At 33.9% G+C, this 20,769-nt stretch overlaps 2 protein-coding genes across 2 annotated transcripts; one reads left to right on the forward strand and one right to left on the reverse strand.

The window, feature by feature from the left end:
* Window positions 1-1,325: 1,325 nt before the first annotated feature.
* Window positions 1,326-10,776, reverse strand: p24-1 (transmembrane emp24 domain-containing protein). Its single transcript, XM_085945156.1, has 4 exons — window positions 10,565-10,776; window positions 8,655-8,772; window positions 5,315-5,442; window positions 1,326-4,129 (listed from the first exon to the last, which is right to left on the reverse strand). The coding sequence occupies exons 1-4, from the start codon at window positions 10,715-10,717 to the stop codon at window positions 3,899-3,901; spliced, it is 630 nt and encodes a 209-aa protein (XP_085801282.1). The 5' UTR covers window positions 10,718-10,776; the 3' UTR covers window positions 1,326-3,898.
* A 255-nt stretch (window positions 10,777-11,031) lies between these two features.
* Window positions 11,032-13,316, forward strand: GCS2beta (glucosidase 2 subunit beta). The gene has a single exon (XM_085945160.1). The coding sequence runs from the start codon at window positions 11,105-11,107 to the stop codon at window positions 12,713-12,715; it is 1,611 nt and encodes a 536-aa protein (XP_085801286.1). The 5' UTR covers window positions 11,032-11,104; the 3' UTR covers window positions 12,716-13,316.
* The last annotated feature ends 7,453 nt before the right edge of the window (window positions 13,317-20,769 follow it).

The following is a 20,769-nucleotide window of genomic DNA, read 5'->3' on the forward strand; positions in this document are numbered from 1 at the left end:
CACACACACAGTCAACCTATTACGAGAATCATATTGACTATCGACTTTTAACAAATCAAGCAATGTAATTGGGCTCAACGCATTGGGGACGGTTCCGGAAAGATTAATAAACAAAATATATTACAAATAATTATCAATTGGGTGTAGTGGAAAATATAATATTATGTCACAAATTTACAAAACACTCTTCCCAGCATCTTAAATTAGTAAAGTACGGTAAATTTTCAATCCAGTGGTAAATTTTTCACACAATGAATATTATAATATATTTAATATTTTTGTCTATTAAACACGAAAATAAATATAATGATAACAGCCTAATAAACTATGTCTATTACAGCCTCATTCCAAAATTACCTTTCCTTCCTTATCTATGGAATATTCGAATAAAGAACACATCGTAATATAATTTTATGTTATGTAGCATGGAGATTATATTACTTTTATTGTGGATGTATTATAAAAATATGTAAATGGAAAAGAATACTTACCTTATGTAACAAAAACTAATGAATATTAATTATACTTATTAAAAACATAGCTAACTTTATACAATATTACCTAACCTAGGTAAGTGTTATCTAGTTACTTTTCCAAATATTATATTGGATTATCAATTCCATAATTATTCAATTACTAGTTATGTACGTAGTATATATATGACACATTTCTGTCGATGTACATTTTTGGTTCTACCTCACCCGTGGTAATATCGACAATGCTAAGCCAAAAGGGGGCCAACAACAAAATGCAATAAAAAATAACAGGCTTCTAACTTCTTTCGCATAGGTTTGATGCGTACATAGTTTTTGATGTTTCACAAGACAATTGAGGCAGTTCATTCGAAAGCTTACAGCTATCTACGTCTACATTCGTGCATTTTTTGGAACACTAGAGGAACACATCGCATGGTATGCATAGTGTGCACTAATGGCTGCCTCAAACCGGTTTCAAAATGGCCGTTTTTCATGACAAAAGTGCTGGCGCTCGTAGCTCTACTCTTATTGGATTTCTGTTCAACATTACATCAGTGTTGTCAACTGAACGATTCCACAAAAAATGTATAATAGTATATTATACTATAATTTTACGCCAAATATAGTACAATTTTAAAGGATTCAAAATGAAAAATATTCTGTGTACTATAATTACCATTATGAAAAAATGGCAGCACTAACTAGTTTTTGTGAAAAATTAAAAATTATTTGAAGTACAAGTGTAGACAGTTGACACAGTGCGTTCCCACATACAATCTAAAGCAGTGGTTATCAAACTTTTTGTTACTCCGCCCCCCTTATTTCAAATATATCAAAGTTGTATTTTTTCCATGAAATTAAATACACAGAGCAATAAAGATTAAACTTTTCACGCCCCACAGTTTGAAAACCGCTGATGTAAATCATGGGCAAAACTACTGTGTTGAAAACCAGAATTGCAAGATAAAGTGATATGCATCCAATGAGGTATTATCGATAAAGTGGTGGTGAGTCAAACCTGAAAGTGGCTCTGTACGTTATTTGCGCATGTAAGTAAAGTGTAAATTGTTGAAATCTCATTGGTTTCATTAACATGCCAAAACTATTAGTTACAGAACAACTCTTGACATACTTTTAGAAAGCCATAGATGACTAAATAATCTAACTTCGTAAATAATTCATTGTCATGCTGTAAAGTCTCTGCCATTTTTACTTAGCACCTTCGTTACCCTTAACCATCATTTACTCTCTGAACGGGCTATCTTATCACAACATAGGATGATTAAATGAAAAATAACAAAACTACCGGGAAACGTCCCTAAAATACAATTGTATAAGAATTAACGCAGAATCAGATTTATTAAATTTCATTTGAACGCAGTTTTCTGTTAGAGGAGATCAAGTGTTGAATCGTCATTTCAAACAAGGCTAGAAGGGATATACTGCCCTACTAAGTAAAAAGACAGTGTTTTGGTTTTAGTGAAATATACAGTCTATATAAAGATTATGACAAAACAATCCAATAATTTTACATAATATAGAAAAGGTAGTTTAAAACTTGGGTTCTCATTTCACTAAAACCAAAAACACTGCGTTTTTACTTAGCAGGGCAGTATATTACGTATTAGCGATAGTCTACGTTAAATACGGAGACAAAAATTACCCATATACACAGAATGAAGAAATGACTGATTTGAATTTTTTCAAAACAATGAGATAGATAACAGTTGGATCCAGGTGCACGGAACTGTACACAGCCGTTTAATTACCATGAATATTTTTAATCAGTGCCTTTAAACACATTATTTCATATTTTCATATCATTTCAATTATACATTTATTCGATATGAGCACTCACCTATCTACCCTCACCTCACCACTCCACCGCTGCAATCTGACTACTTTACCTACTTGTGTATTGTTGGAGGTATGTTATTTGCGTTCAGTTTGCACAAGTTTCATTGAGTTGTAATGCGACAAAAACAACCGACAGACAGATATAATCAAAGTTCCGATCGAAACGCAAATATTTCGAAATCACAGATGGACAATTCAATTTTATTGTTAGTACAGATTTGTAGTGAAACAATGTAAATCCAAAGCACATACTGCATTATGAGTATTGCTGATTTTCAATCAAGTGGCGTTTGAATACTGCGAAAAGAATTATTTCAACAAACGCGTGTTCAAAGTGACAAGCCCTCGAGTTTCTAAGAAACTGAATCGTGAGAATGGCCTATGCAGAGTGGTCATATGTCGGCAACATGACCCTTTTTTTATTTTGCCATTGCGTAAGAAACATGCAGAATCTCTCATAAAATCTTTCAATACAAAAATGTCAGTTTATTATCAACCGAAAAAGTTATCGTGAACTCCTGCAGTAAATACAATTGAGGACTGTCCCAAGATATCATCGGAGCCGTAATAGATATAGAGAGTACGAGCCCAGTCTCTGAATTTCATATTATCCTAGAATAATACAATAATAATTGTATGATGTTTTATCTATATCATTTCGAAAAGAATCAAAAGGAAAATATCTATAGATGAATAAGTTAAATATTATTACAATATATAGGTATAAAAAACTAGACGATTATTGCTTTTATTTCTAGGATATTTCGATGCAAACTTTTGTCATTTTGTTTTCGATACGTTTACATAAAATAATTTCTGAAGATTGGATAAACAAATATATAAAAAAAGCTAAATATTCACATAAAAATAAACGTCTTTCGAAATGCATGTACACGTGCATGGATTGTGCCGACTGTCTCTCCAATCTCATTCAAGAGTAAGCGAGACGCGATGTTGTCATTTTATGGTACTATTTGACAGGTAGTAAAAATCAGTTAACCTCAAGATGAGTATAGATCGTTTTTTTGCCGGCAGGTTCGTCACTATCGTTCTATTGCGCAGGCGCAGATTGAAAAAATCCCTGCTGTCGCATGAAAATTCAGAAGCTTCCAAACTTTTTTGATTCATGTGCAAGCTTAAAACTGCAGGGTAATACATGTTTACCCATACATTTTCTTGTTATGGCCGCGATAATACTTACTGTCAACAGTAAATCCATGCACGTGTAAACGGGGTATTATATTTGTTTAGTGCACAAGACATTTGTTGTGAAAACAAGGTTCTCGAATTCGGGTAACTTTTTATGTTTAATATGTGTATCTTAAATGACTCCGAGCCAAAAGAAATTAATAAAAGAAGTACTTCTATTGCTTATTCGAAATGATGGATTCAACTCTCTATTGTATCATAGTAAAAACAGAAAGGATGGTCGTCTACATCTTAAATTAAAACACTTTAAGGAAACAATTATGTCGGTGTGTGTCTCCCTTAGAACCGTCCCCAAAGGGTTAGCAAACACGAAGCGTGCGATGGTAAATGAAAAACATAAGTGAGCGGTCGCTAGACTACATCCTGCTGTAGTTGGTCGGCCGGTCGGTGAAGAAGTTCTTGAGGATGAGCACCTGGCCCACGGTGATGACCACCACGGCCAGCGTCTCCCCAATGGACCACCAGTGGACTCTCTCGTTGATGTCCTCGGCCCGCTTGCGGCCCTGCGCCTCCCGCAGACGGTGATGGGTCTGGTGGTCAAGGATCTTGTTCAACGCGCTGTGAATCTCCATAGCTGAAGATTCCAGCTGTAAACAGAAATTAATACATCAACATACACAACTTTACTACAAACCATACCATGATTATACTACAATACTATAATTTTGAAAGATTCAATGAGAAAAAAGGTTCGATACTATAATTTGTACATCTTTGAACCACAGAAAAAGATGGCAACACTGATATGTAAGGAAGCAGTGAAGCAGAAAACTTGATACAAATATAATATCATGCAATGAAGGCAAAGGGTGCCTGTTGAATGGAGGTAGGCTCTGATAGGTAACTGAAAAAAAATTCTTAGGATAGCCATATTTACACATTTTAACTGTTTATACTCAATATTTCATGAAAAAAGATAACATCGTCTCTGTTTTGGCAGAACACACTAACTGGAGAATACTAGTTTTGAGTAATTTGACTTTGAAGTTGTTAAAATGTTTGAAATGGTCTATCATGTGAGTTTATTAAATAATCGTAAATAGGATGACTTTAAAATAAAGACTGTTTGTTTAATAAGAAGGTTTCCAGACGGTAAAGTTTGAAATAAGGAACATTTTGGTATAACTAACTCAGTATGTCATTTTTTCGAATTAGTGTCTTCTGCCAGAACAATGACGACATGTACTAAAATAGATATTAAAAAAAAGTAAAGCCCAATTGCGACAGGCTAAAAAATTCTACTGACTTGATAGTTGAGCATTTTAACCAAGACACCATTTCGCATTGAATCCGTGTAAATATGAAAATAAATGTATATATACAAAAATTACACCGTTTTAAAAAACATCACATTTCACAATGAGAACACAAGTGAAAACCGTATACGTAAGAACAATTTGAGGATTTCATACCTACATTTCTTTTCTAAATTTTTCTACGTTAGAATAAAATATATACAGCCTCAGGACACGCGATAATATGATACTGGTTTTGATATGGTGTGTGTTTTTTATGATATATCGTAAACTCATCGCAGCCTTTTTTAAATTGTATTTGTGCCATAGCTGAACACGCCTGGGTGGAAAAGCTGAGTTGGTAAAAGATATTATTTTTGTAGAATATAAAATAATTAATTTATCATTTATAAACATTAATATGCATTCAATTTTATTTGTCTTAAGAAGGCAGGCCTTAAATAATAGCCAAGTATGGAGTCTTCACCACTCATGTAATGTTTGCTCATGAAAAATAATAGTTTTAATATTAAATACCTGTGTTAACACTGTAGCGTGTTCACCAAGCCCTGGCAATGTAGGTTCGGGACCAGACTGAAAGTCCATATATATAAGCTTATGTGAAAATGTGCTAAATTCATTACTAAAGCAGACTGCGTAAACACCTGAAAACACAAAACAAAACCACATTCAATCGTCAAAATACGAATAATTGTATCCATTTTAAACAGAGCAATATGAAATTATCACTATAAACTTTTTAGACATTCATTCAACCCTAATATTTTGCGATGGGAAGATGTAGGAGAGATATCACAAACATCCATGCCCTGGATGTTTTTTTATATTAATCTGGTAATTTAGTTATAAAATGTACATTCTACCACGGTGGTCCGCAGAAATTTTCTGATGGTCCATCTTTGTCAAAGATCTTTGACAGTCCAGCCAAAGAAAATATGTGCTTTTTGTTAGGTAACAAATGGTAAAAAAATGGTAGATAGGTTCCATTACTTAAAATCAACTCAAAATACGAAATTCTTGAACTCAAAAAATAAATCGAATTCATTTATTATTTACACATCGTAGCTTAAGAAACAACACCGCGGAAGTCAATTTATTAAAATTTTCAGAGGAAACAAAAAACGTCTCAAAAAATTGAAAATTGAAACCTTTTAACTTATTTTTTTTTGTGTTTAGTTAAAAAAAAAATCATTTTTTCATTCAAAAAGAATTTTTCCATAGAAGGAACACGGTGTAGGATTTTTTTACCTACCGAATGTTATTCAAAACTCAAAACCGCCAAATGGGGACTTACGCGGTGTTGTTTCTTAAAAGATGAATTTAGCATAGAAATATATTTATTCGGTGTCGCTACTTGACAATAAACGTGCCCGTTTACTGTTTTTTTTTTAGCTGGCGAAAAATCACTCTCATCGCTGGAAATATTTAATGACGCTGACGCCGAAGCACGTGGCGCGGCACGTCTCTCGTATCGAACCCAAAGTGATTGACTAGTGGCGTCATGTATGTATGCATGTATCCGGTGACAACATGTATGTACCAGTGGCGTGCGGTCCATTACAATGCAATTTTTTGATAAATATAGACGTAATTTTATTCTTAAAGCAAAAAATCCGGTGTAAATAAAAAATAATTGCTACTTTTTTTAAACTGTGTTATTTCGAAACCATGCAAAAGAAAGCCAAGCGGATCGGGTGTATTTCAATCCCCATTGTTTGATGTACTCCAGTAAAGTGTCAACAAAACTCAGTGCTGTGACAAATGTTATTGGAGAGATAATAATGTTTATTTTGAGTCAACAATCTAATAACATCTATTATATTTGCCAGATAACGAAATTTAACTATATTACACGCATTTCCGAAATTTTAGAGTTGATAATAAAAAAACAGCAGACTTCAAAAGTGCAAAACAAATTTGATTCTTTTTTCAATGAAGGATTACCGAAAGCAAGCGCGTCGACATCGAAGATTAACGTCACTCCACAACGGGTGTGTCTGGATATATCATCTGCAGGCCTACTCTAACATCTCACTTAACATAAAAAAAGAGCTAATTAATGTGATGAATATATCACATTTATCACTTTACATATTCTGGTGGTTAATTATGTAAAAAAGTTAACCGTCTGAACTATCAAAATGTGACATATTTTAACAGCCCCTTGCTAAGCCGTGCTTACTTTGCTGCAATCGCAATGACATGACTACTAAAATTGTAGGTTATGTTGATATGTTTGACGTGTCAAAACAAAATTCGCTAAATTCGTCGAAGCGAATAGCGCTAGTTCGGCTTTATCCGCTTGTGTTCAGTCTTATCTGCTTGGGTTCGGCAGTACGAACATATCCGAATTTGACTGACATGTCTAGCAACCGAAATTTTTGCTGTATTACGAATTAGAAATATCCGCTGCTAACCGTTTAGTGTAAAGAATATCTTCCATGCTAATTTGGAAGAATGAAAATAACGGAAACGTGCTAAAGTGACAACCGTTAAGAATAGACTTGTTAAAGATGAATAAACAGGATTTTGTTTGTGATTTTATATAACGGACTTTCGGCTTTAACAGACACCCCCTCACCCGCATTAGACCGTTATATAGGGGTTTTAAGTTCTGATCAAATTGAGGTGCATGTCATGGCGACAAATTTAGTCTATGGTTTCGTCATTTTGCAGAATATTTTGGACGATCACCATCTCTGTAAATTCACTGAAGAATGACGCTAATGAAGAGTGCCAACTATAATGTATCAGCAATTTGAATTATTATTAATTATTCATGCTAATTTTAATTAATTTTAACAGTTTCTACGTGTGCGTACGTTAAAATTACTTGTGACATGACATCCATAGATAATATTTCGAACAGAACCCAACCTGCAGACCATAGATAATAGACAACATTCTTATAAAAAATACATAGTGCCAACCGCTAAAAACAAAAAAATGTTATTTTGACATGACAGTCGAAAAGTGCAGGCATGTAGATGATAAAAATGTTTATTGAGTCATGCAGGTGTCGATGCAGTGCAGTTCAACCTGATGTGACCTCAACGTTGTTCTGGCGATTTCGGCAGATTTTGCCAACTGACAATGTAAAGCGTCAACGACATTGAGCTACTTTACGAGCTGCTTGTTGGCGAATTTTCAATCTGCCTGTAAAGTCGCCCAGTGTCATCATCGAACAAGCTAACAAGCAGATTGTAAACAATCTACCGAGAAAAGTTGAAAGCCGGTCAACTTTACACGCTACACGCCGGCGTGTGGGCCTACTGCGTCTGCGCAGTAGAGCGATGGTAGTGACCTCCCGGTAAAAAAACAAACTTCTCATTTTGACGTTTTAAAATGGAAACATTATTCAGCAAGCATTTTACGTTCATTTGCGTTCCACTCCATAGCGCTAGAGCCCGATAAAAGTAAACAACAACACAATATTATGATTTCAACTCGCTAGCTTGTGTATAATATTATCTATGCTTTTTTACGTATATTATCTATTGTCTATGATCTGCAACTACGTTCTGTCAAAATAGTCGCTGGCTTGTGGCTTCTCAGTGAATGGAAAGTTTTGTGTGTCATCACAATCGCAGTAGCTAAATCGCCCGCTTTTAAATTCACCAACAAACAGCTTGTAAAGTAGCTCAATGTCATTGACGCTTTAGTTTAAAGGTTCAAAATGTGTTACAGGTTGAGAGCATCAGTCTGATAACATTTTTAATACCAAGAAAAATGACATTAACATTTTTCCCGTAGCGGCCAGCTTACTGTGATGTCACGTGATAGTCAGCGACATGCACCATAATATAATTCGCGCTTAACAGTACATATTTTAAATCAAGAAAAATGAAGAACTCACCCGATACTGGAGCAACAAATTGATGTGAATCAAACTGCATCTTCACTTGATTATATAATATCTCCTTTGTGGGAGATTCTAATGAAACGTCTACATCGTACTGGCCACCTGTCACAACCTGCAAATATCCAACGAGATCAAGGTATTCAATTTATAATGACCAACATAGCAAACATACAATTGAAGGGGTTGTCGTAAGACAATGATATGCCAGATAATTATGAATTTGCTGATTTTTAATAAAACCAATTTCCAGGGCACACAATCACATTTTACTAAAGACAATTATTACAATTAAAATTACACAGATGTCTCAATATCGTCGGTGTTTTGTAAAAAGGGCGAATCAACCATTTTGACGAAATCGAGATTTTAATGAAAATACAATGTGTACCCCACTAGCTTTGTTGTGTAAAAACGGCAAATTTGTATCTCCACAGGAAAGTACTTAAAAACGATAATCGATTAAAATTAAATTAATTTAAATTATGAATAAAAAGCGAATGTGACATATTTATTACTTAAGCTTTTTAAAATATTATATAATAATGCCTATTATAATGACAGTATTCTTTCTAAGCTTTATTATAAACTTGTTAGATATTTATAATCATCCACAGGTCCTAAACTTTTAAATAAAAAAAAAAAGTTAAAAATCCTCCTCCTGTAAAATAGCATTTTGGGTAGTTTGCCCTTTTCACAAAACACCGACGATATGATCTGTGTAGTTCTTGCAAATTCAAATTTTGCTCTATAAATGGTTATAACATGATATGCCACACCAGTGATAATGGACACCAGTCAGTCATCCACGCTTTCTTGCTCCAAATAAAACAATTATTTGCGTGATATATCGAATAGTTTAAATGAGGATAGTGATTTTTCCTGTTACAATAGTGATGTTGATCAAGAATATGTGAGAAGTAAGGAGATCCACAAAAAAATTCTCTGAATCAGCAATGCAAAATGCAGGGCTTTGAACAGAACTCAACTGAAAACCGTAAAAATCATTATTTTCGTTGGAACGAAAACCGGAACCGAACCGTAAAATTTTTTTTTTTCCGGTTCGGTACACATTTAAACACACACGTTAACATGATCTTACTCCCCACTTCAGTTGTTGTAGACGCAAAACGTCTTACATCTTGAGTCTTGGCCTCTTAGACTCAGAGCTGAGCCGAAAACCGTTATTTTTTTCGGAACGAAAACCGGAACAGAACCGATATATATATCTTTTAATTGAACTGGAACGAAAATAACGGTTGAAGCCCTTTCGAAATTAGTAACAGAAAATTTATTCATTATTCTTAGTACCTAACCCTTTTTCAGTTTAACTTTATTAATATATTAAAGCGCCATCTGCATAGAAGATTAAATTTCTTCAACTTCTTTGCTTGAAGTTTTATTTAGATATTTACCTAATTGTCTGTTATTTAAAAAAAAAATGTAATACATAGGTCTATAATAATACATCCTATATATATATATATATATTAATGATACAGTAATTATTGATACTCAAGAGAAAACAATTTAGCCCTCTTTAAGAATATGGTGTTTATATTAATTATATAAGAAGTGACTAGCCAAAAAAGAAATCCACGTAAAAAATGAATGTGATATGAATATTAATGAAGCCTTAATTGACGAGTAATTTTGACTGTATTTTGGTACATAATCTAATTAAACATTTGTGTCATGACTGAATTACAGGTGTACAAATTTGAAGTGTCATTTCAAAATATACATTTCAATATCTACGTTAAAAGTAAATATTTGACGTTTTGAGAATGCAAGACGTGGAATTAATTAAAGACGACAGTATTGCAGGAATATTTCTGAATGAATTGTGGTTTAAAACTCAAGAGTCGTAAAGATAACTGGTTAAATTGATAACACTAAAAAATTACCTGGAATTCGAGAGTCGCCGAAGTATTTTTATGGATTTCTTCATAAAAACATTCTCTCGCGTTATCTGATAATTCAAAAGTTAATTCTACACCGTCCGAGTAATCGAACCCTAAAAACGCTATTAACAATAAACATTCTACTCGCAGTTTCATTTTGAGAAAATTGTATATTATCAAGAAACACCAAACGCGACTATATTTTGACACATAGTATCAAACTATATGCGTGAACATAGCCGCTTTCACTACCTAACGTGGCCGGATACGGCTACATTTTTGAAATATTCGCGCTGGAATGAATAGTAATTGATGAATTAGAAATAAATAACTAATAAGATTAAATAAATATTAATATTGAATATATGAAAATTTACGATTTATTTATTATTTTTAACATTTTTTAGGAGAGATATAAATTAAATAAAAACCTCCATAGTTGTTATTAATAGCAACACTGATGGAAAATGACGTTTAGAAATTTGACGACTGACAGTGCGTCGCAACGTCACATCGGTCGACCGCCGGTTTATCGCAGACACCATGGTAGCCGTGAATTATTGTAAAGGTGAAATATTCCTAATTTCGTTTTGTATTCTGTTAATATGCGAATGTTCCGAAGTCCCTCGGCCGCGAGGAGTGTCGATCTCCCGGTCCCCCCTGTACGCGCCGGGCGGTAATTTCACCTGCTTCGACGGGTCCCTGACGATTCCGTTCTCGCAGGTGAACGACGATTATTGCGACTGCTACGACGGCAGCGACGAGCCCGGGACGTCGGCGTGCCTGAATGGCGTCTTCCACTGCACGAACGCGGGCCACAAGCCGCAGAACATCCCTAGCTCCCGCGTGAACGACGGCATCTGCGACTGCTGTGACGCGGCCGACGAGTATGCCCACCCGACCGCCGATTGCGTCAACAACTGCAACGAGATGGGCCGGGAGGCGCGACTCGAGGCCCAGCGGAAGACCGAACTGCTCAAGGCCGGAAGTCAGCTCCGGGCGGAGATAATCCAGAAAGGCGGAGTGATGAAGAGCGAAATGAAGGAGCGCATCCAAGAGTTGGAAAAGAATAAGCTCGAAGCCGAACAGCTCAAACAGGAGAAAGAGAGGATCAAAGACGAAGCGGAGACTCTGGAGAACGCCGCGCTTAAACAGTATCGCGAGGCCGAAGAGGCAGAGAAAGAGATTAAAGACAAAATGGAAGCCGAATCGAATCAAAGCGAGGCTGAAGAGATCTTCCGAAAGTTCGATTCCAATCGAGACGGAGTTGTCGACGCATCCGAGCTGCAGACCCGCAGCACCTTCGACAAAGACAGGGACGGCCAAGTCAGCGAGGAAGAGGCCAAATTCTTTTTGGGAGAGAGCTCCGAATTACCGTTGGCAGACTTTATCGAGAGGGCATGGCCTCTGATTAAACCGTATCTCATGATAGAGGGGGGCATGTTCAAGCCTCCGGTGACTACCGAAGCCGATGACATGATGGACGACGGCGAAGAGCCTCACGAGGATGACGACGATCGTCATGAAGACGTCGAGCCGTCGGAGGCAGACGAAGATCATGGAACAGACGATCAGGAGCACGACGGGGATGACGGAGAAGCCGATGATCATCACGAAGAGCCTGTCGCAGATCCGCGATACGATGAAGAGACCCAGAGGCTGGTGGACGTGGCCACGCAGGCCAGAAGCCAGTATACGTCCGCTGAAAGATCAGTCAGAGACATCGATGTTGAAATCGAGAAGATAAAAGAGTCTCTCGGGGTGGACTATGGTCCGCAGGAGGAGTTTGCGACCCTCGCCGGACAGTGCCTAGAGTACACCGACAGGGAGTACCTCTACAAGCTGTGTCCCTTCGATAGAGCGACGCAGCAGCCCAAAAATGGAGGGAGCGAGACCAGACTGGGCACGTGGGGCGATTGGGTCGGCGAAACCAACGACCGGTACAGTGCGATGCTCTACAATCAAGGGGCCGCGTGCTGGAACGGGCCCAACCGATCGGCCCGAGCCAACGTCCACTGCGGGCTCGACAGCCGCATCGTAGCTGTCTCAGAACCAAATCGCTGCGAGTACGTCTTCGAGATGCACACTCCGGCCGCGTGTGTCGAGACGGAGGCGGACGCCGCCCACCGGGCGTCCTCCCACGACGAACTTTAGTTCTTTAGACTGCGTTAATGTGTAAGTAGGATACTTGAATCGCGCGACGGACGTTCGACGGTGAAGTGATAGTCCACCTTTATTTTGTGATAAAAAAATAATGAAGCGAAGCCCAAGGGTGTCGCCGGCCTGCGACTCTTATCGATTGGCCGGTTCCTCGTGGTGCAGCGTTTGCTCGGTAAAATTAGAAACTAATTCCCACCACATTCCTTCTGCATTTTCGTCTTAGTTTACTATACTTTCCAGTGTCGGTTGTAAGCGGTCTGTAAATGTGATGTTATGGAGTGATCTTAGTTGGTATTTAGTTATAATTGTTCGTAATCCGGTGAGGAAGTATTTCTTGTTCGATGAACAGTCACCCCCGTATCGTGCATCTTCGTAAGGATATACTGAAATTGTGTTCATTTCGTATGTTTTGATATAATAAAATAAAACAACTGTTCGGTAGGAATTTGATATAATATAATATTTTATAAATAATAAATAAATGTCAAGAATCATAATTCTCCACAATAAATTACAGTTTTTACAAAATTCGTATAAATATTAAAATACAAATGGAAGATGTAAAATAAATGCTGTCCTTTCGGACGAATGTTTTTGAATAATTGCATTTTCATTTTCTAGGCTCCCTAGCAAAGACATATTGCACCGCTTCCTTCTTCTCATCAGGCATGAATACACACCGCTACGCAGATTTCCATCAAATCTTTACAAAAAGTAATAATGTATCAAAAATCTCCATTATACACAACACTATTTTTTAGAAAGAAATACATTAGGTACTGTTACATATATTAAAAGTATCCAAAGAGTATGAATTGATCGCAAAAATGTTTTAGGCTTAATTTTAAGGCCAAGACATATTTTCATGTATAAGTTTTACATTGGACTACAAAAAAGTTCTCTGTAAAAACTATGTTTCACCGAGGAGGTTTAAAAATAATTTTACAATACGTAAATAATATCAAAATAATAACTTGACCGTGTTACGTATTTTGAATTTGTTACTGTGAATTGTAAGTTACGATGGTAGTGCTAGTTATCGATTATTTTCAAATGCAATGAGGTAACCTATTCACAGTAAATAAAGATTTTCGATTGTATATTTCGTTAATCGTTAACGTTTCGTCAATTAATGTATTTCAATATAAAATTCATCATCAATCATGATTTTATACAAATGGTTTACCATGTCGCACTTGAAATATCGGCAATAACTAGTACTATGATCGAAATTCACAGTTTTGTGTCACGGCCTGATTACAGTGAGCCTTGTGAATTATCCATCAAATTTTATAATATTGAAAAAGTTACATCTTATGTATTATGTAACTAAGTCAAGCATAACTAATGACGGTTAGGTAACTTTTCGATGACATTTATGCATCTGGCCCTAAGAAATCGGAAGTGTCTCGTTGATGATTTCAATTTAAATAATTACACAATTTTAGAAGTACAAGGATTTTTGGCACTTTTTAATGGTCCATTAAAAAAAAGAATTTTCAATAGCAAAACTGACTACACATAGCATTTCAAAAAAACTTTATATTGATGACAATAATTAATTATTGAAAATGGGAATATAATATTTTTACAATCAATATCAAAAGTGTAATAATTATTTCAACGGCAGGATAATATTGGAAGGCCCTTATACTGTTGGCAATATTATGCGGTATTGAAATTCGATTTGAAAATTAATATCGTAACAATTCAAGCACGTATTTCCAAATAACTGTGTCCATTTGTGATGTTTTTATGCAAAACTACATATTTAATACTAGATAGTTTACCAGGGAAACTAGGCAAATTCCAAGAATCGACAATGCTGTTTATAGTATTTATTTATTCAACCTTATGTGGAAACGGTTTTTTGAAATATACACATGAAGTGAATTCATGAATGGTAAAAATATCGAACTTCAATTCTTTCGCATCAATGAGGTAGATCAATAATAATTGAGGCACAATGTCAACTGTAGATGATTTACATAATTACATTTTTTTTGTGTTATAATGACACATACGTAAAGTGAGATTTTTTCAAAACATCAATTGCCAAACATCTGTTATATCTTGAAAAACACACCACATGCTAGTTGGCGATGCGACTTAAATTAATGAATACCATTTCTCATGAAATAGACTGAACATGTGTTAATTTATTGTTCAATTCTCATACGTTTAAACAAATAAATTAAACACAGCCCATTTCTGTTGGGTTAAGTTCAGCGGTGAATATATCTTAAGAGGTTGTTTACTCAGATGGTTTTTATAAGATTCTTTCAAGATACTGTTGGTTATTAACAGGTATTGCAAAACAAATGTATAATATTATAATTTGTGTCAAAACAGGACAACATTGATCTATCTGTACACCCCGTAAATCCAAAATAATTCTTTTTGAAGAGACAGGAAAAACCATCTAATTTTCATTACAATAAAATTTAGGAATAAGAAAACAAAATGGTAATAATTCCTGGTAATTACGAGGTTTGTAAATTATTCTGTTATATCGATACGATTTACAAGGATTTCGTGGATTAATACGAGTATATCTTTGAGACAGAGGTGGATATTCAATGATCGATCAAAAATCTAGTTTTTGACCAAAATCGAATTGAATGGAATGAACTTTACAAGATAGACCAGCGATAAAGGTTTCAATAAGGAAAACAAATACAGTAAACTAATTCGAAACGATTGAAGACAAAATTTTTGAAATACAAAACGTAACATTTTTTGAAATGATTTTTAAAACATAAATTTTATTAAAGAGTGAAGGGATTTGAATTAATGGAATTTTACTGTACAACTGATTAATTATGGAGGTAATATTAGGACCCATTCTTTTCAAATTATACATTGAATACTTATTTAGGAGCAACGTACGTGGCATGCATGCCTTAATATTATCAATCAATTACTATGAAATGAAAATAATCTAAACACTTTAGAAATATAAACATTATAACAGTACAATTTTTTGACTGGGTTGAAAGAAATGTCCAATATTTTCTGATTTATTTAAAAATATTATGCATTGCATGAAAAAAGAATTATTACTATGCAATAGTTCGTTTGTGTATCGCATACAGTAAACAACATTAAATATTTGCATTCAAATTTTTAGTGTTAAGATAACAGATATTTTAATTACACTATAAAATTGTATTGAAAAAAAAAAAAAGATTTCACCACGATAATTTTATCAATTCAACAGCAGCTATGGATATCAAATTATGTGTAAAAGATATTGATTAAAAGATAAAAGTCAGATATTATTAATATACATAGAATTAATGAAAAAAAAATCTGTATAACGATGGAAACAGAAATGCTAATTTCAATTATTTTAATAACGAATTCAAGTATAACTGACTGAAACTGTGACTGAAATGGGAATAATCATTTTAATAGGTTGGCAACATTTCCGAATTTAGTATTCAGCAAATTTACTTACATGTGGGAATTTGAAAATTTTATTGGCATTCTTTTACTAAGCACCCGTCAGTGTTAGCAGATTCTTACTATAGTAAATACACATAAAAAATATTCCTAAGTCTCATAACTCGATGATGGTGTTAACTACATTTTTTTTTATAAATAATAAATACTCCGATAAAATAAAACTTTGACGGTATAATAATATATTAAATCTATTTAAATACCTTAAAGATTTACAATAAAATAATAAACAATACTTGGCGAAATTTCATACTTAAAAAATGTCAATACTCTTTTATAAAATTGGAATATTTTTTACAACTTAGTAAATAGTAATTAATTTAATTGAACAGTTTAAAGTCAAATAATAATAATTGCAAAATCTTATTTTCCTTATGATGAAATTTAAGAAAAATATTTAGCCACGTTAATGTCAATACATCGTTATTTATTTTTAGATCAATCTATAACAATTTCAGCTCTTCTCTAGAAAAATAGCATTTTCCTAAATCTTTCATTTTGAGATAATATCGATTGAATATGATGTGGCAGTTCAAAAATAATGTGATACGTGCGGTGTCCACAGGAGGTAATGGCGTGAGCGTCAATTTTACGAGCGATGCCACCACTATCAAAATACAATGTGACCTAATAATACAACAGACGCACTAAATGTGGCGGGGCAGAAGAGGCGTACAGCTCAGCAGTGGCGAAGGGTGGAGGTAGTCTGTTAAGATCTGACATAAATAGTGAACACTAAAGTTTGTCAGTCATACGTATTTATTTTCATTGAACTAAAACTACAATTAGTGGATAGTGCTGGTTCGTTTTTAAAACTCAATTAAACCCTGCCTAAACCAAACCATAATAGTTTAGGTATGCTATGGGTTTCCGGCAAATAAAGTACAGACTTTTTCAGTCATACTTATTTGTTTTCGTTGAATTAAGAATACATTTATTACAGATGGTGGTTAGTTTATTTAAATTCATTAAGCCTTGCCTCAATCCAACCATACACACTAAACTTTGTCAGTCAGAATGATTTGCAGGTAGAAATAGTCTCCACGATAATGAAAGACAAACATTTCACTAGTTTGCTACTTGCACAACTCACTACAACGCCTCCTGTGGATCTTCTTATTAAGACTTTTAGTACCTCCCATCTGTTGTCGAGATTAAATAACTTTTGGTCGGTATGTTAATAAATATAAAACTGTGTCATTTGAACTAATTTGCCAAATACTAGTATTATTGCGATTATGCTCTTTTTCCAGAGAAGTGTTCAATTATAACCAATATATTAACAGCATTAATTGTAGCCTAGTAAAATTTCAGTATTATTTAACTTTAAACCTTTGAGATGTGATAGTTCAATTTTAAATTGTTCCAACTCAATTTTCTAAATAAATCACAAATTATGATCTACGAGTACTCTGATTTGTATTATTTCATTTATTTTTTTTATCATTTACCTATTAAATATTTTGAATAGATTAACCATTTTTAAGGATGCTTCACATAGTTTAACTTATTTGACACATACAAACACACAAAACAACACATGCCTTATGTTTAGTATTACGTGGAGGGTTACGTTGGGTTCCTTAATTCAAAACAATCAAGTAGAAAATTTTGGTTGGTACAGATTGAATTGATAGGAACTTATGAAATAAGCTCGATAGTAATGTGTAGGAATGGTATAAAATTCTAGACTTGATGTTTTTGGCAACCAATTGAAACGTGCCCGAATTTCCTTTACAATACCGGATATTCCCATAAGAAATGTGTAAGGCCATGATATTACATAGTGGGAGTTTATTGAATGTGTTTACATAACTGTAAATTTTTTTCAGTCCGAGGCAAAAAATTAAAAATTTACCATTTTATTCTTTTGCATTTTTATATCTAATATGAGTAGATTAAATTTATTCTTATTTAAATCTTACAATTATGGATTTGGAGACTTACATATTAGATAGAATTTTTTTAGCTAATATTATTTTTATTTTACTAGAATTTGAAAAAGAACACTGAAATATTCAGAATTATAATCTAATTTTACTTAATATGAACACAATGTTTTATGAGACACTACATGAATAGAAAGTTATATACATCCATAACGAAATGGTTCGTTGTCATGAATTGAATTCTATTAAAAAAAGAAAAAGAGCATTTTGTAACAAAGTCATCCGTGTGCAAAAATGCAAAATACACCAACTACATAATATTTGGAAGCTATTTATTGGTTTCAAAGTCGGTATCCACACTAAAGTATTAAATTCATCTGCATCTGTTAGTTAGATAGAATTAAACCAGAGGTCGATTGTAAAGTCGCTCATATACATCAGCGAAGTTATTCTATACACAAGACGGCTATTGACGGTAGTTTATCATATTTATGGATTGAGCAGTTAATTGTTACAATAGGTTAACTGTCTAAACTGTCAAAAAGTGCTATGTTTTAACAGCCCTTCTGTTAGACAGTAACTTTTTAAAATTTGTTTCCTTATTAAACACCACAATAGGCCGTGAAGCCCAATAACAGTGGCAAAACTCCCAGGCTTGAGGAATTTACATATTAGATTATGTAAATATATTTTGATGTCACCGGGATCGAACCCGAAGCTCCCGGATGGAAGGCCAGCGCTTTATGCACTGCATCACGAGAGCCTGTAAGAGATTATAACAATTAGCTACCTCAATACATAGATAATGATAAAGTGATTAATTTATCACTTTAGCCGTCGATAGCTGCCTTGTGTAGATAGACCCGCAGCTACCATATTTTTATATTTTACTACAACATGACTTTTTATTAATTTTAATGACAATAGGTACAGTTTTATTTGGCTATTTGATTTTTCTATTATGTTCGCAAAAAGGCAACAATATTTTATTTGCAGTACAAAATGTGCTTGATGTTTTTTTGTGATTATCTAAAAATGGCGGATACCGACATTGAAACTAACACCCTCATAATATTATAATACAAAATTAGTATGTAGTATATACAATTTAATGAAAAACACAGATCATTAAAAATTAAAAGGTCGATAGGTTTTCTTTTGTTTATATAGATGAATTAATAATCGTAGACTATGAAGAAAAGAATGTTTTCTACATGAATATTGAATACTCTTTTATCGACAAAGACACTGTACGTATGTACAGAAATATTTTTAACTACATTTACAAGCCTTAAAACAATTATGTACAAAAATGTATTGCACACACCATAAGAGGGTTGTGTTTTAAATGAGTACATGACATGTTAACATTGTTATGTCATTAATAGTATTTTTGTTGCTTAGCAACTATGAACATAAAAATAATGAGCGAAACAACTGCAATGACTTACAGGTAGATGCGGTAAGGGTGCAAAATAAAACTGAGGGGAAGTGTCACATTAATCGTAGACAATTTACTGCGTGGATTCATCTGCCTATGATAAATGAAAAAATGGGAAATATAAAATTGATAAAACAAAAGGCTGGGATGTTTAAATATTTTCTGAAAATAAAGCTGGAGTAAAAGAAAAATCAGTATATTAGACATTTGGTACGTATGCAATATGTTAGAAATAAAGAGGGACCCGATTGCAACAATCTTTGTACGAAAATATGTTATGAAAATGTGGCGAACGTTATAAATATTCAAAAATACAATAAAAAATATTTTTGAAGTTAGGTACATGTTAGTTTTTACGATACAGAACTTTTTATAAGTATTAATATTGATCTTAATTTGATAAAATCGTATATATATATATATCAGTAGCGAAGGGTGGATGTAGGCATAGCAATATACCAAAACAGTTATGGTTTGGTTTAGGCAGGACTTTTAAAAACTAAATCATAAACTATCAAATCCAGCTCCTTTTTGTATGTAAAACAGTATTAAGCCAGAGGTTGAGTATATTACATTTATTTACTAGCGACCAATAGCCCGCTATTTAGTGAAATAAATACAGAATGAAGAAATATACTGATTCGATCTGATAGACAACAGTTGGATCAGAGATTCGGATTGGAAGTATTCCTTAGTGTTGCATGTTGCCATAAATAAATTTTTCAGATAGTTATTTTATCATGGAGTAGAGCATTCGAAATCAACATTTTATTTTATAAATGTTGAAATCATCCCCACAATTTAGAAAATTATTACTGAATTTTATTGCAATCCTATCTGAAGCCAATTGCCTCATGTAGTTACTTAAAAATAATGAGTTATGAACATGTAATAATAATAAATAGTTAACTATAAAATTTTAAATTTTATAATTTAACGAAACCCTGATTTCACGTTTTCCCCGTTATTTGCATGTAGTTTCTGCAGTCCTCCTTCATTTAAGTATATTTAATACCCGGTTTTACGTTAATATTTCATGAAATTTACATCTGAAATATACAAAATTCAATTAAATTTATTTATTATTCCAACACAATTAAAATCATTTAAACGCATGGCAATTTTTGAAATGAATTGCAGACACATGTGAGGTCAAGGTTACAACGATAACGCGATCGAATATCACCGACGCTTGTTGCTGACATTTAAATTTTTTTTCTTTATATGATTTCAACATTGCATTCGTCAAGTGT

Source organism: Rhyacophila brunnea, unplaced genomic scaffold (genome assembly GCF_057557595.1).
Source record: "Rhyacophila brunnea isolate RB1 unplaced genomic scaffold, BYU_Rbru_1.0 scaffold_18, whole genome shotgun sequence".
NCBI classification, from domain to species: Eukaryota; Metazoa; Arthropoda; class Insecta; order Trichoptera; family Rhyacophilidae; genus Rhyacophila; species Rhyacophila brunnea.